This window comes from Equus asinus, chromosome 3, assembly GCF_041296235.1.
Source record: "Equus asinus isolate D_3611 breed Donkey chromosome 3, EquAss-T2T_v2, whole genome shotgun sequence".
NCBI classification, from domain to species: domain Eukaryota; kingdom Metazoa; phylum Chordata; class Mammalia; order Perissodactyla; family Equidae; genus Equus; species Equus asinus.
The window spans coordinates 160,900,131-160,925,788 of record NC_091792.1 but is presented as its reverse complement, the minus strand read 5'-3'; the positions used below and the strand labels follow the sequence as shown (position 1 = coordinate 160,925,788).

The following is a 25,658-nucleotide window of genomic DNA, read 5'->3' as shown; positions in this document are numbered from 1 at the left end:
CAGACCTGGTGCGGAAGGTGACTGGTCCTCAGGGTACGCTCTGAATCTGGGGCAGGGGTGACAGAGCCAAGACCCCACGGGGACCCCACAGAGAGGGCCTGGCACTAGGGCGGGGAGCCCAGTGTGCCCCCACTCCCAGGAACTCCCTGGTCCTCACCTTGATCCACAAGGCGGCCCTCAACCCCAGCCTCACTGTACCCAGCCCTCTCTGGCCCTGCTGGCCTGGGAGTGGACACCTCTTCCTGCCTCCCTATCTGGCTCCCACTAGCTTTCACCCTTTGCCTGGGGGCTTCTGTGAGGCCACTCCCTGGTTGCAGCCCATTGGGTGGCCCTGTCTGTCCTGGGTTACTGACCAGTGTGGGCACAGGTGTGGACATGGCTCTGTGTAGGGTGGGTGCATACTGCCTGGGCACCCTCTCCAGGATAGCTACCCTCTGCCCGAGTGGTAGTTGGTGTCCCCCACGCCCCAGGGAGCTATCCCAACCATGCCTTCAGTCCCTGCAGGGCAGGCCAGCTGGAGAATGAAGCTGTCAGTGGTCATGGGAAGGCAGGCAGGCGTGGTAGGGGAGGCAGTCTTGGGAGGCCCGGCAAAGACATCTCTATTAGGGGGCCGCAGACTCTGCCCGGCCCCAGCCTCCGAGTGCTGGGAGGAATGGGCCAGCATGGGCAGAGGTAGCCATCAGGCTTGGGGCAGGCAGGGGGCTCACTGTCCATCAGGCCCCCCATCCCGCCCTGGACTCGGCTCACAGGAGGGAAGGCCCATTAGGCAGAGGGGCAAACTGAGGCTGGGAGCTGCATGGTGACTAGGCATCAAGTGCCCCAGTACCCCCCACCCCCGGCCCCAAAAGACCTCCTGAGGCACCTGCACCCCACTCCTCCCCCTGAGTGGGAATGCTCTGGAGAACCATTCTGCCCCAGCTCCTGGGCAGACTCTCAGCAAACAGCTTTTGGGATAGAACCCTTGTAAGGTGTTTCATGATGCTGTGCCTCAGTTTCACCATCTGTAAAACCATGCGAGCTGACCTCATTGGGCGTACCCCCCTTGGTGCCCACCTAGGTGTGCTCAGGCTGAGCTAGGGCTGCAGGACGGCGCACATCGTCCCACCCCTGGGCTGCCACAGATCAAGGTTTCAGGAAGCTCAGGGCCCAGGGGACCCACAGAAGCCCCAGTCTCACAGGATGATGGGACCAGAGCTGACTTCTGCAGGAGCTCTGGCTTCGGCTGTGACCCTGCCTGCCCCACCCGAGTCAGGAGCTGGCAAGACCCCACATGAACTATAGCCCTTCTCCTTAAAGGCCCAGCAGCTGGTCTGGGGAGACACTTCCCATGGGCCAGCCACTCTGCATCTCTTCTTCCTGGGGGCTGGGGAGGGGCAGGGGCTGGGGTGTCATGGGGATCCTGGATCAGCAGAGCCCAGCTAACGCCTTCCCTCCCAGAATCCCCAGAGCCAGGCCCCCTTCTCCGGGAAGCCCAGGACACCCAGGGGCTCACCTGCTCCCTGCGCCCTCTCTGAGCCCTTTCCCCCCGCCCCACCCCCCACCCCCCCGTCTGCCTCATTCTCCCAACCGCCGTCTGAGCAGGTGCTGTTAGAGCCCTTTACAGACGGGAGAGCGTGGCCCTGGGTGAGCTGCCGCTTGCCCAAGACCACAGAATGGGGTGCAGCGGTGCTGGGCTCTACCCCGGGCTCTGCCTCAGACACCAGGCTTTGACCTTTCACCCCAAGCCAAGCGCTGCTGCAGCCTCCAGCCCCACTTTCCAGTGTCACTGGCATCAGCTAGGGACCCGGACTGGACCGGCTGTCGGGGCAGCCAGGAGCGAGAGCTGTGTCCCCCATGCTGCGTTCTCTTGGGCAGAGGGGACACTGCCAGTGTATGTGTGGGGGGCGGGGGATCGTGGCTCATGGTGGGCCTGGCTAGGGGTGCACCCGGAGAAGAGGGCTCCTGACATGGCTGCCCGGTGAGCTGGTGGCCTCTGCCCAGGCTCAGTGAGTTCACTCTGCCAACAGCTGTCTCCTGCAATGAGCTCCGTGTAGCCCTGCACACCAGCATCCGGCGGCTGGGCCCGGGGCGGGGGCATGGTCCAGCCTTCCCTCCCACTTCGCCCCGGCCTGAGGCTGGGGGTCCGGCCTGCTCTCTGGGGCTCCCTAAGTCCTTCAGAGAATACCCCACCCTTCCCAAACTCAGCAGAAACCTCCCCAGGGCAGGGTAGCCGCATATGGTCGCTGTGTACCTGGGCAGACCATGCCACCTGAGGCTCAGTGCCTTGGTTTCCCCACCTCTCAAACAGGGCTGATGGGGCTGATGTGAGGATCCGGCCCCCCGGGACTCTTTATCAGGAGCTGCCATCCCCACCAACCTCAGGCCTCCATTCCAAGTCCCACAGCATGTGGGCGTCCCCAGTCTGAGTCTTGGAGGGGATTCCCTGGCCCCGACCTGGGCTGGACAGTATCTACAGCCTTCGGCAGCAGAGGTTGTGGCCCCCACTGCCCACTGGGCCCAGCTGGCCACACTGAACTCGTGGGCTTCGGCTGGAAGCGTGGCTGAGGTTAGTCCACGGGTGACCTGTGTGGGGACCAGCAGGGTCAAAGGGCTGGGGATCAGGGCCCCGAGGAGCTGCTCTGGCTGATCCTCAGGCAGACCTCGCACACAGAGCCTTCTTGGAGCAGGTGACACCCACCGGGAAGGGCCAGCAGGACCCAGAGAGAGGGGCATTCTGAGGAGGGCAGAGGCTGCCAGGCTGGAGGGAGGAGGGCGTGCCGTGGGGTTGGCCCTGCGGCCCGAGGCCTGGATTCCTAATGCAGCCAGAGCCTGTGAGCTGGAGTTGGGGCTTGTTTATTCTTGGCAGGAAGGCTGCTGCTGGGGGGTGGTGGAGGGGGTAGTGAAGTCTTTTCAAAAAATAATAATAATAAAAACGCTCATTTAGAAGGCTTCTAAGACGTGCTGAACTCCAAAAAGGGTCTTGGAAAAAATGCTGAGAAGGTTTAAGTGTAAATGGACCCAAAACACCATAATTAAATTTCCCTTAAATTTACCAGAGTTTGGGGTCAAAGAAAAAATAAAACTTAGGGAAAATACACTTGAGGTTTTAGGCGAATGCCAAGTGCTTAGGAAAATAGATTTCTGAGCTGCTCAGCGGCTACTGGCCTGGCCCCCGCCAGCCCCGGGAGCTGCAGAGGCCTTAACCCCTCCCTGGCCAGCTCTGGCCGCCTCTCACTGCCCTCATTCCCCTGCCCACCCCCTTGAGGGCCTTCCCCACACCGTGGCTGGCCCTCCCTGGCCAGATCCGCCCCCCTGCAGGCTACCTCCTGCCCCTCTGCACTACAGAGCAGCCCTCCGTGCCAGGCTCTGGGTGGGGAGCTGGAGGCCCCTCACCCCCAGCCTGGGTTGGAGCCCAGGGAAAGCCTGAGCTTTCATCTCCTCCTCACTCCACCCCATGACACCACTTTCATGCCTCTACACACAGCCCTGCTCTCCTTTTTTTGCTCATCTGGGAGCAACCACATTTTCCAAACGTAAAGGCAGGATTTGAGGTCTACCGGTCTGAGTGAACCAAGGGGCAAAAAGGCCAGAATGTTTGGACTGAGGCTATCACAACACGTCCAAGAAGACAGCCTCCCAACAGCACATGATTCATGGTGTTGCCCTTTTTGCTCAGCCTGCCAGGAAGCTCAGAGCTAAAATTAAGGATCCTGTGTAGTAGCTAGTGTTGGCCAACAGATTTTGAAATATTTTCTATTCCTCACGTTCTTTAAAATTCCATTTCTGTTATAACAAGCAAATCAATTGTGCTTTTTATTTTAATCCTCCTCAAGTTTTCTGAGAATAAATTAAAAAGGCAGAAATTACCCAGGATCCACAATAGACACAGCCTTTCTCAAATCTGCTCTTTCTTCTTTGGAGGGAGGGGGTCAGCCAACCCAGCTCAGCGTGGGTAGCAGGGCCAACCCCCACCGCCATCCCATGGTGGCCTGCCCTTCCTGAGGCCCAGCCCTACCCTGCCAGCAGGAGAGGCAGCAGTGGTTTCCAGAGAAGGTGGGGATGCATGTTGGCAGATGGGGAGCTCCCAGGGAGAGATCGAGTGGCCTCCTGGGGGTCCCAAGAGCCCCCCAGAAGGGTAGACTGGCCTGAGAAGACTTGAAGCTACCGTGGGGCCTCAGTTTCCCCCATCTCTCCACTCAGCCTTGAGACAGGGAAGCCCCACCTCTGGGCCAGGCACTCCATCCCGGAGAGGGAGCTGAGTCGGAGGCTTTGGCTGGGGGTTCCACCTGCCCTGGGTTCCAGGCCCGGTCCTGGCCCTGATGGGCGCTCCTCAGGTACCAAGACAGCCACGGCCTGCCAGAAGTGCTGTGGATAGCCGGCGGGATGTGGATTCAAATCCACACCAGGAACGTCCCGACTGCTGAGCACACCTCACTGCCATGTGGCCAGCATCAGTCCAGGCCTGGCAGGGGGAGGTGAGGAGGGGTGGATGCAGGGCCGGCTGCTGACAGCCTGCTGTGATCCAGTACGCAGGGCACACGGCAGCCAGCTCCCCTGCCACGGGCATCCCTCTTCTTGCTCAGCACACAGGCCCCAGCAAGCCGGGCCGCCCAGCTCTGAGTCACCCACTGGGTTGGGCTGGGCCAGGCTGGGCTGGTCTGCCCATCAGCCCCCCGACTCTTGCCTTGCTCCCAGCCTTCCACACTCACCTTCACTCAGGACCCTGGAGGTGTGGGCCTTGGGAGACAGGGTGGGCATGGGGGGAGTGGGCAGGGAGATGTGAACACTGAAGGGGAGTCTGGCAGTGTGGAGAGCCCCACAGGCAGGGCTGGCAAACCCAGAGACCCCTCCATCACCACACTGACCATCAGCAGACTCTTCCCCCCCCGCCCCCCCCACCCACATATACCTTGCTCACCTGTCCAGGGGCCCATGGAGGGGACACCTCAGCGGAATGCCAGGTGGACTGAGCCAGGTAACACAGCAAAGGCTCTCAGTGGAGACACTCCATCAAGGGGGCTCTGATGACACAGTGGCTTCTAATGGCTAATTGATAGGAAGCATTGCCAAAATTGGAAACACGGTGCGGAAGGCACCACGAACAGGCCTCGCCCTGATGTCAAGGGAAGGCCTGTGAAACACCTGTGCTCCATTCCAGCTGAACCCACTGACTTAGAGACAATAATTGTGAACAGTGACACTATTTTGTCAATAATAACAATAATGCCTTGAAGCAGTGCCCTCCTCTGGTGGTGGGGGTGGGGCAAGGTGGGCAGCGACTCCTTGGGTATTAGCAACAGGCAGTGCTCAGACTCTTTGGGAGGAATTTGGCAGAATCGGCCCAGAGCCATGAAAATGCTCCTGAGATTTGACCTAACTGCCACCAGACAGTGCCCCTGGACCACTTCAGACTGTGGGTGGCACCAAAGGAACCAGACACCATGGGGTGTGTGGTAGGCAGAATGGGGGTCCCCAAAAGACTGGTCCACATCCTGACCCCCAGAACCTGGGAAAGAGAACTCATTTGGAAAACGGGTCTTGGCAGATGCCATTAAGCTAAGCTCTTGAGACAAGATCACCCGGGATTATTGGGGTGGGATCTACATCCAACGACAAGTGTCTTTATAAGAGACGGGAGGAGGAGAAGGCCACGTGCTGAGGGAGGCAGAGACTGGAGTGATACAGCCACAAGCCCAGGGACCTGTGCGGCTGCCAGAGGCGGGAAGGATGCTTCCCTAGAGCCTCCCGAGGGAGCGCGGCCCTGTGACGCCTCGATTTCAGGCTGCTGGCCTCCAGACTGTGAGGGAGTTTGTGGTAATCTGCTCCAGCAGCCCTAGGAAAGGAGGACAGGGTGTGAAACACCCAGGGGTCACCCCAGGCCTGTCACTGGAGGAAGAGGAGGGCTTACCCCTTGCCCTGCAGGCCCGAGGGAGAGGCAGCAGGACAGAAGTGAACAAACCCACAAAGAATTGGAAAGCAAGGGAGCCTGTGAAGCTGTGTGTGAGGTCAGGCTTGTGGGACGGATAGGAGAAGGGGCGGGGGGCATGTGGGGAACAGCTGGCACAGGCCCACAATCCCCCATGGGCACTTTTGCCAAGGAGACAGTCCTGGGGGTCATGAGGCAGAAAGCTGCTTGCTTGAAGGCAGATGGATGCTCTTCTCTCGGAGACCAGGGAGCACAGGACGCCCTTCTTGGGGGTCCAGGCAGGGGCTGTGGGCACCATCCTGGGAGATGATTCACAGGAGACAATGCAGAGCCCTTCCTGGGCCTTAGAAGGGTCCCGTGGGAGACAATCCCTCAGGCGGCTCCTCCTCCCTGCCCCACCACAGGCTAACTCCTGCCACAAAGGCACAAAGGAATCTGGAGGGCGGACCAATCCAGGCCCCCAAGAGAAAGGGGGCCAAGGGGGAGAGCAGTCCACACCCATCCTGACATATTAAGTAACTGATTAATAGATTAGAGCAGAATGTGCTGCTGTGGCCCCTGGGATGGTGTCCCAGCAGAGGACCTAGGTGGGGGCGGCCTGGGGTTGTGCCTTGGAGGGGTCTGGACAGCTCACTGGGGTTCAGCGGGCCCCTATCCAGTCTGGGGGACACAGGCTTGACGAGAGCAGGCACCAAGGGTGGCATATGGCAGAGGTGCTGATCTGTCAGGTGGGCACAGAGGGGCTACGTAAGGGCTCCCTGGGGGTGGGGTCCTTCCAGGGCCCTCAGGTCTGGCCTCAGAAGCTGGAGTCTCCAGGCTGGCTGCTCGCAACACAGGCTTCCCTGGAACTGGGGGAGGCTGGAGCAGCCAGGCACAGACGGGCTTTCACTGCCCATTTCCTGAGGAGCAAACCGAGTCCCAGAAGCCACAGCCAGCTGGGCCAGAGGCACTTGGCTGGGGCAGCCCAGAGCCTTGCCCAGGTGTCACCCTCTCCTCTCCCTGGCTCCTGTAGGCTCCCAGCCCCCCTGGGCTTGTGTGATAGTGGGAGAAGAGCCCTCTTCCTTGTGAAGGTGGACACAGAAGCCACTGCCACAGTGAGTCCTCCCTAGCTTGGATTGGTCCCACACCTTGGGCCAGCTCAGGTTCCCTCCTTGTCCTTCCTTAGAGCCCAAGCTTTGGCATCCCCTACCTGGGGTCCCAGCCCCTGCCCTCCATTCTGATGCCTGGCAAGCACCCAATCTCTAAATTTGTTTCCTCCTCGGGGAGTGGGGCAATGACCCCCTCCGGCAGAGAACTCAGGCCGTGCGCTTAATAAATGCAGCAGTGAGCACAGCTTCTGGGGTGCAGTCCCCTTGCACTTCAGCCCCAGGGAAACAGTCCTTCACCCCCAGGCCTTTGCACACGCAGTTCCCCCACGAGGATGCTGTCCTGTGCTCCTCCACCTCAGGATTGGCTGCTCACACCTCGCCGCTCAGCTTGAGCTGCTACTTCTCCGTGCAGCCTCTCTGACATGCTTCACTCACCGAGACCACCCCTCTCTATGGCCCCGCGATCCCCGAACCTGAGCCCCTGATCAGCGGCGGGTGGTATCCCAGACTGCGCGCTATGCAAGCGGAGGCCTGCACACGGCCTCTCTGACCGCCCGCCCGGCGCGGGGCCGCCCTCAGCGCGCGGCCCAGCGGTATGGCTGGGGGCCTCGCCCGCCCAGCCCCGGCTCCCACGCCCTCGGAGACCGCCCGGCGCCCCCGCCCGGCCCCGCCCCCTCTAATCCCCTCCGCGGGCGGGGGCGAGGCGAGTCGCGGCCCCGCCTCCGGACCGCCCCAGGGGAGGGGCGTGTCCCCGCGCCCCAGCGAGTCCGGGCGGGCGTGGCCGGGGCGGGGCGGGGCGGGGCGGGGCGGGGCGGGGCGGGCGCGGGCCGGCCCCCACTGGCTGCAGCGCGCCGGGCCGCCGGGGCTCAGAGCGCGGCGGCGGCGGCGGCGCGGGCAGCTGGCGCCGCGCGGTCCTGCTCGGCCAGGCGCACGGGCGCACCGGCGAGCCGACGGCCGGAGGGACGGAGAGCAGGCGCTGGGCCGGCGGGCACTGAGCCGGAGCAAGAGCCGCGCTCAGCGAGTCGGGCGCCGGCGGCCGCCAGGTCGGTACGCGGGGGTCGGGCGGGCGCGGAGGGGTCCAGGCGGGCGCGCGGCGGGGCCGGAGCGCGCGGGGGGCTGGATCCCTAGCGGTCTCTGCGGCGGGGCCCGGCCGGGGCGCAGGCTTCCCGCTCTGGAAAGTTTGCCGCCGCCGCCGCCGCCCTGGGAGGGCTCTGCAGCAGCCAGGGAGGGAAGGGGGAGGGAGGGAGGGACCGCGGCGGGGAGGAGGCGGCCGGCGCCAGGCGGCCCGGGAGCCCAGGGCGGCGGCGGCGGGCGGGGCGGCCGGGGGTCGGAGGGGCCGGGGCGCCGGAGCCGGGCCACCGCCGCTTCCGCCCCTGAGCGCCCGGCCCGCCTGGGTAACGAGCTGCCTGCCTTCTCTCGCAGACTCCAGAGCGGGGCCCTCCTCCCGCCGGTGCCAGAACCGGGCCATGGGGGGCAGCATGCCCGCGCGCGCCGCCTGAGGACGCCGTAACCCACGCGCCCGCGATGGGCGCCCCGGCTTGCGCCCTCGCGCTCTGCGTGACTGTGGCGGTCGTGACCGGCGCCAGCTCGGGACCCCCGGGCATGGAGCAGCGCGTCATGCGGAGAGCGGCAGGTAAGGAAGGACTCGACGGGTACGCAGAGGAGCCTGCGGCTCCGCTGGCGGAGGCGTCGGGGCCCAGGAACAGGCGCCTGGGTGACTGGGGGGCTCCAGATCTGAGTGGGCCCGAGGGCGCGCCCTGGGCTGGTACCGCAGGAGCAGTATCTGGGTTTCTGCCGCCCTCCCTCCCTGGGGATCGCGGCCAGAGCTGGCGCGGCAGTTTGTGGGGCACCTGGAGCCGCAGGGCTACCACCCAAGTGCTAGGCTGCAGCGGGGAGCTGCGCGCGGCGGCGGTGTCCGCAGCCCCCGCCCCCGCAGTTCCCCAGTGGGGCGCAGCGTGCCCTTAGGCGCCGTCCGGAGGGCGCGAGGCTGCATCTCCACGATTCCCATTGTTGCCCGGCTGGTTCTGCTCTGACGGAAAGTTCCTATTGTTGGTGCCGCTGCCCCAACCCCTCTTTGGGCCCCAGTTGATGGCCAGCTTCGGCCAAAGCTTGATGCCGGACTTTGGAGGGAGGTATGAGAGTGCGTCAGCGCGCGGCCCGGCCGCTGACCCCCAGTGGCCTGCGTGACGAGGTGACATCTTCCAGTGCCTCGGTTCCCCCACCCTGCTCTCACGCCCTGTGGATGAAGGTGTCTGCTCCCCGGGGGTGCGCGCCGAACGCCAGCGGGGCGCCGGGAGGTGAGAGGGCGGATCTTCGAGGGGGCGTGGAGCCGCGGATCTTAGTTGGTGGTCAGGGTCCGGCGGGACGTGGACGGTCTAGCAGAGGGCCGGCAGAGCGAGGGCAGGGGAGAGGCGCGAGGGTGTCTTTGCTCTGGGCCCCGCCCCGCACACGCGCCGCGGCCCTCGAGGTGCGGCGCGCGCGGCCCCCAGCCGGGTCCGGCCGAGTGCTCCGGCGCCGCCGCCCGTCACTCGGACTTCCAGGCTCCCGGCTGTCGGGCAGAGATGGGCGTCCTTGGCCCCTGGGGACAGCCAGCCCCGGGGCCCTGGGAGGCCCGGCGCGGGCGAGGGGGCTGCGCGCACCCCTAGCCCCGGCCCGGCGGCCGCGCCGAGGGAGGCCTTCGCCTGGTGAGCGCACGCCCCACCCGGGCGAGACCCGAACAGCCGCTCCTTTGTACCTCGGCGCGGCCACAGACCGAGCATTGATGGCGGCCGCCGCAGCAGCCTCGCGGGGAGGTGTGAGTTGAGCGGCTGCGGGCGCGCAGTGCCAGCGAGGCGGCGGCCACGGGCAGGACGCAGGCAGATGGCGGCCCGCCCCTCCCCGCGCCCCCGCGCCCCTTTCTCCGGCGGCTGCTGCAGCCTCCCGGAACAATGTCATTTTTTTATGAATGAAAGTGGGCCCAGCGCTTGAATGTGCGTGTCATTCAGCGGCGTGACAGAGGCCGTCGCGAGGTCAGCGCGCGCTTTTAGCGCCTGCTCGGGAGGCCCCCGCTTCCAGGAGTGCCGAATAGGCTGCCGCGGGGGGAGCCCCGCATTAGCATTCGCATTCAGATGAAGATATTACTCCCTACGGCCCGGGAATGTCAACTAGCCCCGGGGGAGGGGGCAGTGAGCGGGGCTCAGACTCTCTCCTGGACCCCCTGCGGCGCACGGGGCGGAGGCAGTGGCTCCCTCCATCCCCGGCTCCGGGACCTGACAGAGCCTGAGAGGCCGGGTCCTGGGGCGCAAAGCCTGTGGTGCCCCACCAGATACAGGCCTGGGGCAGAGCTGCTGGAGGACCCCAGGGTAGGGGGTAGGAGGCGCAGGGCCTTCTCCCTTGGCCAGAACTGGCCCCCGCCCCCTCCCCAGCCGCCTCTGCAGTAGAGCTGGTGAAACAGGTAGTGAGTTGATAGGTCAATAAACTTAATCCGGTTCCTTAAGGAGAGGGGCCAGGCAGTAAAAATACAAAGGCCTCGTGAAATTTACAGAGGTCCCGGCTGGCACTTTCCCGGGGAACATAAATTATGGAACTGGAGCTGGCTGGGGTCAAGGACTGCCTTGGCCACCCCAGGCCCCACCAGGGCAGCCTCCCTCTCCACGCGGGGCTGTGTTCTCGGGCAGGGGAGGTTGATGGGGGCCACTCTGCCTGCAGTCTGACCTCACCCAGCCAGGAGGGGTCTCTGGGGTTTGCAGGGCATTTCCCAGAAAGGTGCTGGCTGCAACTTTCCCCACCCCCCTCCTCATCTGGGTGGACTTTGAGCCCCACGGGCCTCTGGGTGGTTCATTAACCTGGGCTGAGCCCAAGGCTGGACTTCTGGCCTCTGAGCCCCTGCGCTGAGCCAGCGAGTGCCCCCACCCCCCAGGGCCTCAGATCCCACATGGGGGGCCCAATCTGGGGCCTGGTGCACCCTATTTACAGCTGAACCCAGAGAGTAGTGAGAGTCTCCTTGGGGAAGTGGGACCAGAGTCTGCCCAGGCACGGGTTTTGGGTGCGTTTTAGGGGGCAGTGGGGCAAGCCTGAGTGATTTACAAGTGAATGAGCTGTGAGTGGAGGAGGGGGGCCTCCCTGACCCCAGGCCCTGCTTGGGGGCTCTGAGTGTCCTCCTCAAGCCTCAGTTTCCTTACCTGTCTGAGAGGATGGATAATGGACCGGTTTTGGGGAGGATTAGGCTGGGTAATCCTGGAGGCCCTCATTAGCCTGCCCGGCCTCCGGATCCCTCCCTTTTTTTTTCTAACTTTGTTATGGAATTTTTCAGAATGTTTCCAGGTGGGGAGGTGGGAAGACTAGACCTTCACCCATGACTTCAGGGTCCCTTTGGGGTGCCCCTCCTCTGTTGGGCTATTTTTGAAACATGTACCTAGCATCAGGGCCCCTGGTCGGGAGAGTAGTGGAGAGGTGCTCCCACACCCAGAACCAGATGCTTTGTTCCTCGTCTCACCCAAAAACCCTGGATCCCTCAGGGTGGCTGGCTCCAGCGAGTTCCTTTGAGTTGGGGCTGAATTTGATGCCTGTTCTCTGGGGTCACCCCTACAGCCCTTCTGATGAAGTGCTGCCTAACCCCTGTGCACCCCCATTGCACTGGGGGGACCTTACCTGTAGGAATCCCAAACCGGAACGAGTTTCCCCTGGAGGGGATGCAGCCCTCCTGAGCAGGATGGCCCTGGCCGTGGCCTGGTGGATGTCAGTCCTGGGCAGTAGACCCGGGCAGGGAGCGTCATGTCCCCGTCCTTTCATATGCTCCAGTGCCTTAACTGTGGTGGTCTCCCTGGCCTGCCTGGCAGGATTTTTACCCTGCTCCACAGTGGAGGAAACTGAGGCACAGGCCAGTGAGTGGAGGGTCAGGAGAACTCTGTGACTGGGAGATGTGCCCACAGGCCCAGCTCGGCTCCTCCAGGACATAGCATTCCTTGGGCCGTGTGGACGGGCTGCTCTTGGCATGCGGTCCCTGATGGAGCTCAGTTCCATGTGGGGTGGGAGCACAGGCCGAGGCAGACATTCTGCCTGTGCTCACCCCGCTGTGGCACGCGGGCCCCCTCATGGCACGATGTCTGTGGGCCCTGTGCCTGTGTGGGTGGGCCCCCCTTTTGTTGATCAAGAAAGACCCCTTCCTGGGCCCACTTTAGGGGCGGGTACCAAGGGGCCCACTCTCCAGGTAGAGCTAGACCCTGGCCTCTTAGTCCCCCGTGCCTGTCATCACAGGCCCTGACCATCATGAGATGTTCCTCTGCCTGAGGCCACCCACTCAGATGCTGCTGGGTCCCCCCGGATCAGGGTGGGTCTGGTGGATTAGACCTGCAGGTGGTGGAGACTGCTGCCAATCTCTTCCCTGGTCCAGGGTTCCCTGGCCTTTGCAGGCACCTAGTGGCGAGGGTGGTGGGCAGGTCAGGGGTCGGCCCTCAGTTGAGTGCAGGGCCCTACCCGCTACCACCGCCGGCAGAGGGCTGGCCTGCGGGCTGCTCTGTGTCCCCCGTCCCTTGCTGGACCAGGCTGAAGTGAATACTTGTGCGGATGTCTTGATCTGCCTCGCTGCCCAGACCAAACCGGAACCAACCGCTGTTGCCCTTGGGCTGGGGCCTGGGGCTGAGGCCGCCATGACCAGCCTGTTCTCAGCCTTCTGGGGGGCCTCAGTAGGCTTGCGGCACTGGGTGGTCCCCACAGGACACGGTGGCCAGGACTGGGGGTCTGGAGGTCAGGCCAGGAGCCTCTGAGGATGCAGACGCTGTGGACACTTTGCTGACCCTTCTGGTGGGCATGGGGCTTGTGGGGCCACCTGAGGTGGGTGGGCAGAATTAGGCCTGTCCAGGGAGCCAGGGGCTGGTGTGGCCAGAGTGGGCAGCTGGGCCCTCGAATCTAGGCCACGCGTCAGCAGAATGACAAGTAATGGAGCCACCGACCCAGCTGGGTCTGGGGAAGGAGGCCTGCGCGGCAGGACCACCCACCCCTGTCCTGGGCCCCAAGCCCAGGCTGCCCGCCTGCTCCGGGCATTGTCTGACCCTGGCAGGAAGGCCTCAGGGGAGGGTCAGCCCCGCCAGTGCTGTGTCCTTGGGTGTCAGGCCTTTTTGGCCCCTTGGGATCCGGGCAGCCCCTGGGCAGGGGGGCATCACCCTTGGCAAGGACCCTCTACCTCAACTTCTCAGCCCCTGCAGGGCAGGGTGGGTTGGGGCTCCTCAGCCTGGCTCTAAGGGCTCCCTCTCTGATCCGCTCGCCGGCCGAGTCTGGACGTCTTCCTCCCCCTAGCCTGTGTCCTCATCTGTAAAATGGGAGTCCCAGGCCCCCTCACCCTACTGGGCTGTGAGGCCCCGCTGGCCAGACCTGGTATTCTATCTGTTTGTGTTTCTGATCTCTTTCTTAGTGTGTGTTTCTTCTGACTTACTGCTGAGATGTAGTTCACACACAAGACACTCCCGTCTGAGTCCAGGGACAGGGTGTTCCACGCCCCGTGAGCCCCCAGCCCGGGCTGGCCTGGCCTGTGTCGGCTTTGGGGAACCAGCCTGCAGCGAGTGCTGTTCTGGGAGGTTCTGCCAGTGCTGCCTGCCGCAGCAGCTTCCTTCTTGTGTGGGGAATGTCTGTTCTCTGGTCCTGAACTGCTTTGGAAGCCAAGACGAGGGACGGGGGTGTGCCAAGTGGGACCCCCTTCTGGGGTATGTCATCGCCGCCACTGAGGCTCTGCTGTGGCAGTGGGTCTGCAAAGTATAGCCCACCCATGAGCTCAGAGTGGATATTGCATTTCTAAATGGTTGAAAAAATCAAAGGAAGAATAATGTTTTGTGACACTGAAATTTGGGTTTTCTGTGTCCACATGTGAAGTTTTGTTGGGGCACAGCCACACATGTTGATTTATGTCTTGTCTACGTAAGCACCACAATGCAGAGTTGTTCTAGGGACAGAGACCTGTTGGCCCCCAGCCCTTTGCGGGACAGCTTACAGGTCCGCAGGCTCTGCGGGCAGCTCCCTCCCTCATTTGGGGTCACCTTGGCCTCTACCCAGCCCCCTGGGCCCCTGCTGCAGCCTGTGCTGGCACGTCTGTAAAGGGGGATGCCGTGGGGCCTCCTGGGGGGTCGAGCACCCAGTGTTTCTGGTTCGGGGGCACTTGCCTCATGGTCACCCGTCTCCCCCACAGAAGGACCTGAATCTGGCCAGCAGGAGCAGTTGGTCTTTGGCAGTGGGGACACTGTGGAGCTGAGCTGCCACTTGCCTGCGGGTGGTCCCATGGGACCCACCGTCTGGGTCAAGGATGGTGTGGGGCTGATGCCATCGGACCGCATCCTGGTGGGGCCTCAGCGGCTGCAGGTGCTAAATGCCTCCCATGAGGACGCCGGGGCCTACAGCTGCCAGCAGCGGCTCACCCAGCATGTCCTGTGCCACTTCAGCGTGCGCGTGACAGGTGAGCGCCTGCCAGGGCCCACTAAGCTCCTTGTGTGGCTGGGCGCCTTGGGGCAGCATGGTTGCTGCACACCACCCCGAGTGTCTTGGTGGTCATTGGTAGAGTGGAGGGCACAGCCCAGGAGGTGCTTTCTGAGCGAGGGGATTCCAGCCCCACCTGTGAGGGGCACGTGGGGCCCTCCTGGGCAGGCCAGAGACAGACCCGGGAGGAGAGGACACTGCCTCGCAGTTGAGAACTGCAGGCACCTGGAAGTGGGCACCAGCTCTGCCTGTCACCGGGCCAGCTCCTCCTCCATGTTCCCTCTCGCCTGCACTGCAGATGCTCCGTCCTCGGGAGATGACGAAGATGGGGAGGACGAGGCCGAAGACACAGGTGAGATCAGGTTCCAGACACACAGGGCTGGCTGGGGTTGACGATCTGTCTTCCCAGCCAGTGGGTCTGCTTCCCGCATACCTCCCCAGGTCTGGGGCCTCCTGCTCATCGGGCAAGTGAGAGACTGAGGCCAAGGGACACCTCCCCGTGGCCCAGTGAGTGTGGGATCCCCTCAGTGTGAGGTGGGGGTGGATACGCGGCCCTCAGCTCTGGGTGGCAAGCTGGTGGGGGAGGGAGACGCCATCTGCAGACGAGGAGGAGACTGAAGTGTGGGGCTCCAGGGTGGCGAGGAGGCCAGTGTGGCCAGGGCTGGAGGAGGGAAGCCTGTGAGTGAGGTGGTCCATCCAGGCGTGGGTACACCAGGGCAGGGGGGCTCAGGAGTCTGCAATGGGGCCAGTGGACTGCGGGGTTAGGGGCAGTCAGAGGCAACCGAGACAGTCCAGGTAGAGAGGGAGGTGGCTGTGGGCCACCAGGGACACCAGGTTTGGCCATAGTTACTGTAAAGGGAGTGCCAACAGCGTGTTCCGGTGACAGGCTTTGAGTGTGAGAGCAGTTGAGGTGACAGCACCCAGGTATTTTGGCCTGGAAAGCTGGCAGGTGGACTTTGCCCAGCTGTGGAGGTGGAGGGGCCAGTTAGGGAAGAGGTTTTGGAGGAGCCGAGTTTGAAATGCCAAGATAAGCAGTCTGTGTGGACAGAGCCTGGGGGTGCTGTGGGGTCTAGTGGGCAAGGAGGTGAGGAATCAGCCAGGGAGGCGGAGCTGGGAGGAAAGCTGGGAGAGGAGGGGTCCTGGGAGAGGCTCTAGGGGCTCGTGTGAGCGCCCCACCTCTGGGGTGGGCTCTAGGACCCACTGAGGCAAGAAAGGCTCCCACCTAAGGAGCTGTTGGGTTTCTCCTCTTTTCCCTTTTCCCTTTGGCTGCCAGGAAGTTTAGAGCCAAACTCCTGCCCGGCTGCCCCCATCCTCCGCCCCCTCTCACCACCAGGTGCTCTTGGTGCCCCAGCCACCCTGGCCATCCCAGACAGGTGTTTGATGTTTCTTCCCTTGTGGGCTCAAGGACACTGAGGGTCCCTGGCAGGGCTGCCTTCCAGAAGGCCTGGTCTGCAGTGCTGAGTCATCGTGGTCTCCCAGGCTCGGGGTATAGCCCCTGCCACAGCCTGCTAGGCTCTCGGGGTTGCCTTGGGGCCTCTGCCCCCCAGCGTTCAGAACCCTAGGAGGCACCTCTTCCCAGCGTTTGTCCACACTGCTCCCCCCAGGCCTCAGTGCCCTCGTCTGTGAGATGGCTTCTGTACGGCGAGGGGGCTGCCTCCCTCCCTGTTCCGGGCCTCTGCTGCCTCCCTCCTGGGATACGCAGCCCCCACCCCAGCCTCAAAGAAGGAGAAAAACCAGTTGGACTGTGAGGGCGAGTGTGAGGACAGTCCTAGAAACCAGATGAGAGGGAACTGCCACGTCACCTGTCCCCACGTGCTGCCTGTCAGGCCTTGGAGCACTGCAGAGGGTGGCTGGGGTCCTGTAGTTCTGGTGGGCGCCCGGCTGCCTCCAAGGCTCCTGGTTCTGTAGGTGGCTGGGCCTTGCCTCCTGGTTAACTGCTTGTCCATCCAGCTGGGCTTCGTGACCTGGGCTGACCTAGTCCCTCTGCCAGCTGGGTCTTCCCCTTGGTGGGCCTGCCCCAAGTGTGCCTCCCTGTGTGGGTGAGTGCTCCCGTGAGAGACATCCTGTGTCCTAAAGGCCCCTGTGCCAGGGTGTGGTGCCCTTGACCCTCTCGGCTGGAGTGTGTTTGGGAGAAGCAGACAGGGAGGGGAGGAGACATGTGATCTGGCTTTGAGAGTGCCAGGCGGTAGTGTCGAGGCTACTGGAAACCTTCTCCAGCCCAGGCCGGGGTCCTTGAAAGGGCAATCAATACTCCCTACTCAGGAGGGGAGACTGAGGCCGGCGGGGTGGGCAGTGGGATAGCTTTTGAAGCTTAAGTCAGGTAGGCCTTTCCTCCCTACCCTGGTTGTGGCATTCACGTGTTTCTCCGCCAGCAGGGGCCCCTTACTGGACGCGGCCAGAGCGGATGGACAAGAAGCTGCTGGCTGTGCCAGCTGCCAACACTGTTCGCTTCCGCTGTCCGGCTGCTGGCAACCCCACTCCGTCCATCTCCTGGCTGAAGAATGGCAAGGAGTTCCGAGGCGAGCATCGCATTGGGGGCATCAAGGTGGGCCTGGCTGTGGGTGGTGCCAGGGCCTCTGGGTGCCGGCTGGTGGAGGCTGCAGCCTGCTGTCCACTCACCCGGGTGTCCACCTGCAGCTGCGGCACCAGCAGTGGAGCCTGGTCATGGAGAGTGTGGTGCCCTCTGACCGCGGCAACTACACGTGTGTTGTGGAGAACAAGTTTGGCAGCATCCAGCAGACATACACTCTGGACGTGCTGGGTGAGGACCAGTGCTGGTGGGTGTGGGTGGGTGCATGCCAGGGCAGCCCCTAAGCCCCTGTCTGCCCCGCAGAGCGCTCCCCACACCGGCCCATCCTGCAGGCGGGGCTGCCAGCCAACCAGACGGCAGTGCTGGGCAGTGACGTGGAGTTCCACTGCAAGGTGTACAGCGATGCGCAGCCGCACATCCAGTGGCTGAAGCACGTGGAGGTGAACGGCAGCAAAGTGGGACCCGATGGCACACCCTACGTCACCGTGCTCAAGGTGGGCACTGCCGCCGGCTGTGCACTCATGAGCTGTCGGGCCTGGCTCTGCTGGGCCCCCTTGGCCGGGGACTTGGGAGGGCGTCCCAGGCAGGAGGCCCGTTGGGTTAAAAGGGTGGTGGTTGGGGATCAGGCTTTGGACCTGCACGGGGTGGGGGGGCGAGTCAGGGCGGTTGGGCTTGGCCCTGCACGGGAGCGGGGTTGGCTTGGGAGGCCCTGCTTTGGGCCACAGGCAGGACACAACCCTGCAGTGAGTCCTCAGTTTCCCTGTCTGCTCTTAGGGTCAGCCTCAGTCCTGGAGGCAGGCCTGCACATGGCCCCAGGGGTGGGCTCCAGCTCAAGGGCCCAGGGCAGGCAGGTGGCAGCTGAACCCTCCCAGCATGCCCTGGGCCTAAGAGGCCCGGCTTAGCCCGCCTGGGCGTTGTCAGTGTGTGCAGAGCGTGGCTGCCACCCCGCCTGCTTCCCTCCCTTGGCCCTCGGGGCAGGACAGCCTCAGCTTTGTTCCCACGGCCCCAGGGGTGGGGGGCCACCCGAGTTGGGATGGTTGCAACACTCGCAGCCCAAAGAGAAACATCTGTTTAGAGAAAAGATGGGCTGATGGGGGCAGGGAGCAGGCGCTCGGGCGGGGAGTGGGAGTCTGGACCCGACTTGGAGAGGCTGCTGTGGGCCCCGTTGGGGTGGGCAGGCTGAGCACCAGCCAGGGAGGACCTCTCTGAGGGGTGCCTGCCAGGGCTACCCTCTGGGCTGTGGGGGGCGGACGTGGAGAAGGCGTCTCCTCTGAAACCACAGCCCACTGCCGTGGCATGCCTCCATGCCTCCTCCAAGCAGCCTTCCCGGCTGTCATGACCTAGCTCCCCATCCATTCCTTGGGGGTCTCCTGCTTCTTGCCTCCAAGCCTCGGGATTGGGGGTCGCCCTTGTGTGAGGTCTGGACTGGGGCCGCTCCTGCACGGCCGCTCGTGCCTGGCTGGGCTGCCGCGGGCGTGCCTGAGCCGGGTCTCTTGTCCCCGCAGTCCTGGATCAGTGAGAGTGTGGAGGCCGACGCGCGCCTCCGCCTGGCCAATGTGTCTGCGCGCGACGGGGGCGAGTACCTCTGTCGAGCCTCCAATTTCATAGGCGTGGCTGAGAAGGCCTTTTGGCTGCGTGTTCACGGGCCCCAAGCAGGTAACAACTCTGTCCCACGCCCGCCTGGCACGCCGAGCTCCAGCTCCGACGCCCTGGCCATGCGCCCGTCTGCACGCCCCTGTCCTGCTCGCTCCCTACCCCCCGGCTCACACTCCAGACGTGGCTGCCTCTGCAACGCTGGCGCCTCTGGCCTCCGCTGAGACTGCTTGCTTCAACTCCTGCGGCCTGTGCTGACCCTGCTTGCACCCCCACGTGTGCCCCCTGAAGGCCCTCAGCCCCTACGGGGGCTGCACCCCTCTGTCTGTGAGCATCTGCCTTCACTTTCTCTGGCCTCTGGCTCTGCTGCCTGCTCACTTCCTGTTGGTCGGTCTGTGTGTCTGTCCATCTGCCCACCCGCCTGCACCCCCTCCCTGTATTCAAGCTAACCCCGCATGCTGTGTTTGTGCGGCACGCTGCTGGCCACATGCCTGGCGCTCACCTGGGACAGAGGACTCTCCGGTGGAGGGACTGGCTTCGGGCTCGGTGTGGACGCACGAGGCGGAGGACCCTCGGCGCCGTGGCCGTGGCCGTGGCGGTGGTGGCGGCGTTTTCCTTGCAGCCTGGCTGGATCGTCGCCGTGTGGACTCTGGCTGTGGTGCCCGTGGGAGGTGCTGGCGCTCGCCTATCGCGCTCTGTTCTCTCTTTGTAGACGGCGGGCGCTAACACCACCGACAAGGAGCTAGAGGTTCTGTCCTTACGCAATGTCACCTTTGAGGACGCGGGGGAGTACACGTGCCTGGCAGGCAATTCTATCGGGTTTTCCCATCACTCTGCGTGGCTGGTGGTGCTGCCAGGTACTGGCTCCTGCTGCTGCTTGCTCTGCACCTGTCTTCTCAGGGCTGCTGGCTTGGGACACACCAAAGCCGCCAGGGAAAGGCAGGGGACCCTGCGGCTCATGGCTGCCCTGCTCCACGGAGCCCTCGCACCAGGCCCTCTGCCTGGTATGGGAACAGAGTTGACGCGACCTTGTCTTGGCCGAGAGGGGCATCCCTCGACCCCTTGCTCTCAGCCAGGTCCCCAGTAGCCTATGCGGCGGCTTTGGCATCTCCCTGGGTGGCGGGTGTGGGTGCTGCTGTCTCCGCTGGGCTCCTTCTCTCGTGGGTCTGCCCCTCCTGGCTCAGGCGTTTCTGACCGCAATATCCTCAATGAGTGTGGCATTGAGGCCTCGCAGCCCCACCAGTGGGGCTCAGCCCCCTTTCCCACCCCCACTGTGCCTGCGGCTCCAGCCTGGGGCGGCCTGTGGGGGCTCTCGTGAGGCTGGGCCAGGCCCCCAACGCCCGTGTCTTTGCAGCCGAGGAGGAGCTGGTGGAGGCTGGTGAGGCCGGCAGCGTGTATGCAGGTGTCCTCAGCTACGGGGTGGGCTTCCTCCTCTTCATCCTGGTGGTGGCCGCCGTGACGCTCTGCCGCCTGCGCAGCCCCCCCAAGAAAGGCCTGGGCTCGCCCACCGTGCACAAGGTCTCCCGCTTCCCGCTCAAGCGACAGGTAACAGAAAGTAGATACCAGGTTCCGAGCCACCCGTCTGCCCACCCCGGGCCTCCCAGACCCCCCCGTGACCCACTCTTCTGGGTTCCTGAGCTCAGGGACACCCTGTGGTGTCCAAGGCCTAGGGCCTGCCCCGGGACACGTTTCTGCAGTGGGCAGACCAACCTCTCCCATGTCTTCATGGTCACCACATGGAGCCTGGGTTACTTTGGAGCACAAAACATTTAAAAAGTCTTTAGTTGGCCCTGTGAGAAAATCAGACACCCCCTCCCAGGCAGGCCCAGCACAGCCATGGCCTTGCTGTCCTTGGGGGCCCCCCGCAAGCTTCGTGCAGCCCTGTGGCACCAACCTTCCCTTGCCGACCCAAGCAGGTGTCCTTGGAGTCCAACTCGTCCATGAACTCGAACACGCCCCTGGTGCGGATCGCCCGGCTGTCCTCGGGGGAGGGCCCCGTGCTGGCCAATGTCTCTGAGCTCGAGCTGCCCGCCGACCCCAAGTGGGAGCTGTCCCGGGCCCGGTCAGTGGTGGCACTGGGATGGTGTGTGCTGAGGTCTGGGCCGCATAGGGGTTAGGGTTTCCATGGTTGGGGAGAGGGGCCACCACTCAGTGATCTGATTCAATTCAGATCAGAGTCAGGTAGGAATCAAGGCCATTGGCGGTGTGGCAACTGTTGGATGTGCTGCTGGGGCCTGGTGGAGGAGGCTGGCCTGGGGACAGATGCTCCTCAGGTGGAGGTACTGGGTGAGGACCCACCCGTACAAAGTGCTGTGTCTAGAGGACACGGCACAGGGCAAGGGGCCAGAGGAGCAGTGTCCTTCATCCTCATGAGCAGGCTTATAGGGGCAAGTGTGGGAGGGCTTCCTGGAAGTGATGGCACTGGGTCTCAAAGGCTGCCTGGGACAAGGCTGCGAGCGGGTGGGAGTGCTCATTGTCTCTGCTTCTGCCACCAGGCTGACCCTGGGCAAGCCTCTCGGGGAGGGCTGCTTTGGCCAGGTGGTCATGGCAGAGGCCATTGGCATTGACAAGGACCGGGCCGCCAAGCCCGTCACCGTGGCTGTGAAGATGCTGAAAGGTGAGGGAGGAGTGTGGCAGGGGGAGCCTGTGCCAGGCTGGGGCAGTGCCACCTGACACACCCTCGTCCCCATGCAGACGATGCCACAGACAAAGACCTGTCGGACCTGGTGTCCGAGATGGAGATGATGAAGATGATCGGCAAGCACAAGAACATCATCAACCTGCTGGGGGCCTGCACACAGGGCGGTAGGCGCCACGGGTGGGCGGGCCTCAGGACCGGAGGGCGGGTGGCCCCTTCTGGGCCGAGGCGTCCCTCTGAGCCAAGGCGTCCCCTCTGAGGCGCCTTTGCTTGCAGGGCCCCTGTACGTGCTGGTGGAGTATGCGGCCAAGGGCAACCTGAGGGAGTACCTGCGGGCGAGGAGGCCCCCGGGCATGGACTACTCCTTCGACACTTGCAAGCTGCCGGAGGAGCAGCTCACCTTCAAGGACCTGGTGTCTTGCGCCTACCAGGTGGCCCGGGGCATGGAGTACCTGGCCTCACAGAAGGTGAGAGGGCTGGGGAGGAGGGGACAGCTCGCCGCCCATCACAGGCCACAGCAGGGATCCCTTGGCCTGCCAGGGCTCTAGGGGGCACAGGCCAGGGCGGGCCCTGGAGTAGGGGGTCCAGGCAGGGCCATGTGAGGAGCAGGGGAGCAGCTGGCAGGGGTCAGCCTCAGGCCTGGTCCTGCCCCCCAGTGCATCCACAGGGACCTGGCGGCCCGCAACGTGCTGGTGACTGAGGACAATGTGATGAAGATCGCGGACTTTGGCCTGGCCCGAGACGTGCACAACCTTGACTACTACAAAAAGACCACCAACGTGAGTCTGGCCTTAGGTTGGGGGTGAGGGGCGAGCTTGGGGGGCCTCCTGGCAGCCAACGTGCCCCTTCCTCCTCTCAGGGTCGGCTGCCTGTGAAGTGGATGGCACCCGAGGCCTTATTTGACCGAGTCTACACCCACCAGAGCGACGTGTATGTGGCCCCAGACCTGGGCTGGGGAGGGGAGCTGCGTGGAGCACAGGCTACTCCAAGGGAGGGGTCATGGGAGCTCCCGGGGGAGCCGGGACCCCAACAGGAGCCTGCACCTGGTCCATTCCCTTTGGGGTCCACGGGGTCTGTTCTGGGGCAGGTGGGCCCATGAGCTTCAGGGCAGTCTCATGGTGCGGTGCCCCCCACCCCACAGCTGGTCCTTTGGGGTCCTGCTCTGGGAGATCTTCACACTGGGGGGCTCGCCGTACCCTGGCATCCCAGTGGAGGAGCTCTTCAAGCTGCTGAAGGAAGGCCACCGCATGGACAAGCCGGCCAACTGCACACACGACCTGTGAGTGCACTATCGCGGCACCTGTCCACAGGGCAGGTCCCACCAGGGCCCCGAGCTCCCTGCTCCCAGTGCACCTCAGCCCCCCGGGCAGGGTAAGGGGCTCGTGGCCCCCAAAGCCATTCCTGAGGGAGAGGTGTGGACGCTGGCACAGGCTTGGTGCGGGTGGGCACTGGGCCAGGGGCCAGACCTGAGCGCTCTGTCCCCCAGGTACATGATCATGCGGGAGTGCTGGCACGCTGTGCCCTCCCAGAGGCCCACCTTCAAGCAGCTGGTGGAGGACCTGGACCGCATTCTCACTGTGACGTCCACCGACGTGAGTGCTGGCCCCCGCTCCACCTCGCTGTGGGATGGCCCACGGGGGGTGCCGCCTGAGCACAGCCCTGACGGCTGCCCGCCCGCCCGCAGGAGTACCTGGACCTGTCGGTGCCTTTCGAGCAGTACTCGCCGGGCAGCCAGGACACCCCCAGCTCCAGCTCCTCGGGGGACGACTCTGTGTTTGCCCACGACCTGCTGCCCCCAGCCCCACCCAGCAGCGGGGGCCCGCGGACATGAAGGGCCACAGGCCTGGGGGCTGAGCCCCCACCAATGTGAGAGCGGGCCCCCGCCCAGCATGCTGCTGCTGTTGGTGTGTCGCTGACCCCTGGGGCCCACGGGTCCAGGCCCGAGACCTGGGACGGATGGACGGATGGACGGACAACTTCACATCTGTGTGTGCGTGTGCTTGTATGTGAGAGTCTTGAAACCTCCCCCCCCCGCCCTGGTGCAGGGTTGCCCACCCTGCTGTACAGTGACCTCCTGGCCACCTGTGCAGGCAGCGCCAGGGGACTGAATGTAGAATGTAAAGGGGCTCCTCCCATGAGGCCCCTCAGGGCAGAGCTGGGCCCCTCCCAGGCGCCCTTGCCCTCCCAACTGCTGCCCCATAGGGTGTACCCGGGGTGGGGGGGTGGGGTCCTGCATCCAGGGTGGGCCTCCGCCCCTCCCAGTGCCCAAGCTGAGCCTCCGTGTGGCGCACCTCCTGCCCAAGTGGCACCTTGTGTCCGGGGGTGTGTTAGTGCACAGCCCCCCCTCCAGGCCTCCCCATTTCCCACCCTGCTCCTCAGAGACTGAAATTACGGGTACCTGAAGGCGGGAGCCTTTAACTTCTATCTGAAAGGTTTATTCCAGAAATGAGTGTACATTTATATAAATAGATACTGTGTGTATGATATACACATACATATATATATAAATATCTATATGGAAGAAGAAAGGCTGGTACAACTGAGGCACGGGACCCTGAGGGTGCAGGAGACAGGGGGTGGGTGCCCTGGTTGCGGGGAGGACCCCTGGGGAACTCACTGAGACCAACGCAAAAGCCAGCAGAGGATAGAGGGGCTTTTCCGGCACCACAGTTTTGTTTTAAAAATTGTACCTGGACCTGTATATTTGTAAAGCTATTTATGGACCCCCAGAACTCGCATCCCTACCCCATTCCTTCCCCGCTCGTAGTGTTTAGCCAGCCGTGTGGCAGAGGTTTGTTTTAACTTATTAACAGCCGAGAAGGTTTATCCTGAGAAAGTGTGGCGGCGCTGGGTGCGCCCAGCCCACACCCCGAGGCCAGAGCAGCAGCCCCCTCGCACCCTGAAGGGTCGTTAATAGTTTGAGGTGATTCCAGTGAAGATATTTTATTTCCTTTGGCCTTCTTTTGCAGGGGAATTAGATTTCTATGGGATTTTTCTTTAGGAGATTTATTTTTTTGGACTTGAAAGCCAGCTGGTATTTTCGTACAAGTTCTAATTGCCATGCGTTCAGGGCGGGGAGGCAGTTTCCAGTGGGGGCCAGTCCTGCATGCAGGTTCAGATGTTATTAGATGTTACAAGTTTATATATATCTATATATATAATTTATTGAGTTTTTACAAGATGTATTTGCTGTAGATTTAACACTTCTTACGCAATGCTTCTACACTTTTATAGCCTGGACTGCTACCTTTAAAGCTTGGGAGAGAAAGCTGAGAATTCATTTTTGTTACTTTTCATACTGTTAATGGCCCCCCTACCAAGTTCGGATGGCTGTCCTCTGCTTGTCAGCTGGCCGGCCAGGCAGTGGCTTGGGGCAGTCTCTGTTCTCAGGGCCCCCAGCCTTGTGGGGGCCAAAGGTGTTGGCCCAAACCAGGAGTGTGCTTTCCAAAAAATAAACAGGGACAACTGGCTCAGATCCCTGCTTCATGCTTTCTTGTCTCCTGCCCTTCTGGGACCCCAGGCAGCTCAGTGTCCTCACTGCCCGCCTGGGGCAGGTTCTCTCGTCTGCCCCTCCCCAGGACGAAGGGATCACAGCTGTTGCCAGGTGGCCCCCAGACTGGGACTGGCAGCTTGGGCCATGTGCGCTCCAAGGATTTCCTGCCCAGGTCTCTGGCTCAGATAGGATGAGTTCTGGGCAAAGCCAGGGTGAGGATGGGGGTGGTCCGATGTGTCCAGTTGCATGGGGGCCGAATGCTGGCAGGGCGGAATCTCAGGGTCACCAGTGGTCTTCATTGCCTCGGTCTGGCGCCCCCAAAGGCAGGGAATGCAGGCAGTGTGGTGTCCATGGGAGGGTGCAATGAGACCATCATGGGGGTGGGTGGTGCAAGGAGGTCTCTGGCTGCCCCCAGCTCACAGAGTCTGGGTGGGGTCATGTCCAGGCACCTGCAGCTGGTTCTGAGGCCTCACCCAACCCCCTGGCATCTGCCTATCCAGTTAGCTGGGGATGGGGAGGTTTCTAGGTGGGTCCCCTCACAGAGCTGCATGTAAGCAAAGTCCACCTGGTCCCCTGATTGAGCCAGACCAAGGGTCTACAATGCTGGCCACACTCTTGCTCCTGGCTAGCTGCCCTCCCCCGCCCAGGCCTGGCACCCTCCCTTGGATTCTGTTAGTGCCCCCTGCACTCCAACACTCCTGTAACTTGGCAGATGCTGCATGCTGATTCTTGGCTAGTTGGGGCAGTGAGGACCAAGTGACAGAATCTCGTCCCCTCTGCCCCCGAGTTCACAGCCTGAGGGAGTGAGGAAACAGGACAGGAGGACACAACAGGACACCTGCTGGAGAGCAGACGAAGCTGCTAGGGTCTTAGTTCCGAATAACTGGTGCCATCCAATACCTTAACCCCACTCCGGGAAGCTCTCCTGGCACTGTGCACCAAGCTCCCAATCCCCGACCCTCACCAGCATG

At 63.2% G+C, this 25,658-nt stretch overlaps 1 protein-coding gene across 13 annotated transcripts; it reads left to right on the top strand.

Annotated features, from left to right (window-relative positions):
* Positions 1–7,854: 7,854 nt before the first annotated feature.
* FGFR3 (fibroblast growth factor receptor 3) lies at positions 7,855–24,669 on the top strand. Of its 13 annotated transcripts, none has more exons than XM_070506368.1 (19): positions 7,862–8,036; positions 8,416–8,626; positions 14,150–14,413; positions 14,732–14,785; positions 14,875–14,940; positions 16,809–16,978; positions 17,071–17,194; positions 17,267–17,457; positions 18,469–18,619; positions 19,911–20,101; positions 20,473–20,618; positions 21,052–21,173; positions 21,251–21,361; positions 21,471–21,661; positions 21,851–21,973; positions 22,054–22,124; positions 22,336–22,473; positions 22,681–22,786; positions 22,879–24,669. In XM_070506368.1, exons 2-19 carry the CDS (start codon positions 8,518–8,520, stop codon positions 23,023–23,025), a joined length of 2,475 nt encoding a protein of 824 aa, XP_070362469.1. In that variant the 5' UTR covers positions 7,862–8,036; positions 8,416–8,517; the 3' UTR covers positions 23,026–24,669. The 13 variants fall into 13 exon arrangements, with proteins under 13 accessions (XP_044623933.1, XP_044623934.1, XP_070362469.1 ...); XM_044767992.2 differs by lacking the exon at positions 18,469–18,619 and adding an exon at positions 19,269–19,413 and having other exon boundaries at positions 7,895–8,036; positions 16,806–16,978; XM_044767991.2 differs by lacking the exon at positions 18,469–18,619 and adding an exon at positions 19,269–19,413 and having other exon boundaries at positions 7,895–8,036; positions 16,806–16,978; positions 20,470–20,618.
* Positions 24,670–25,658: the final 989 nt, after the last annotated feature.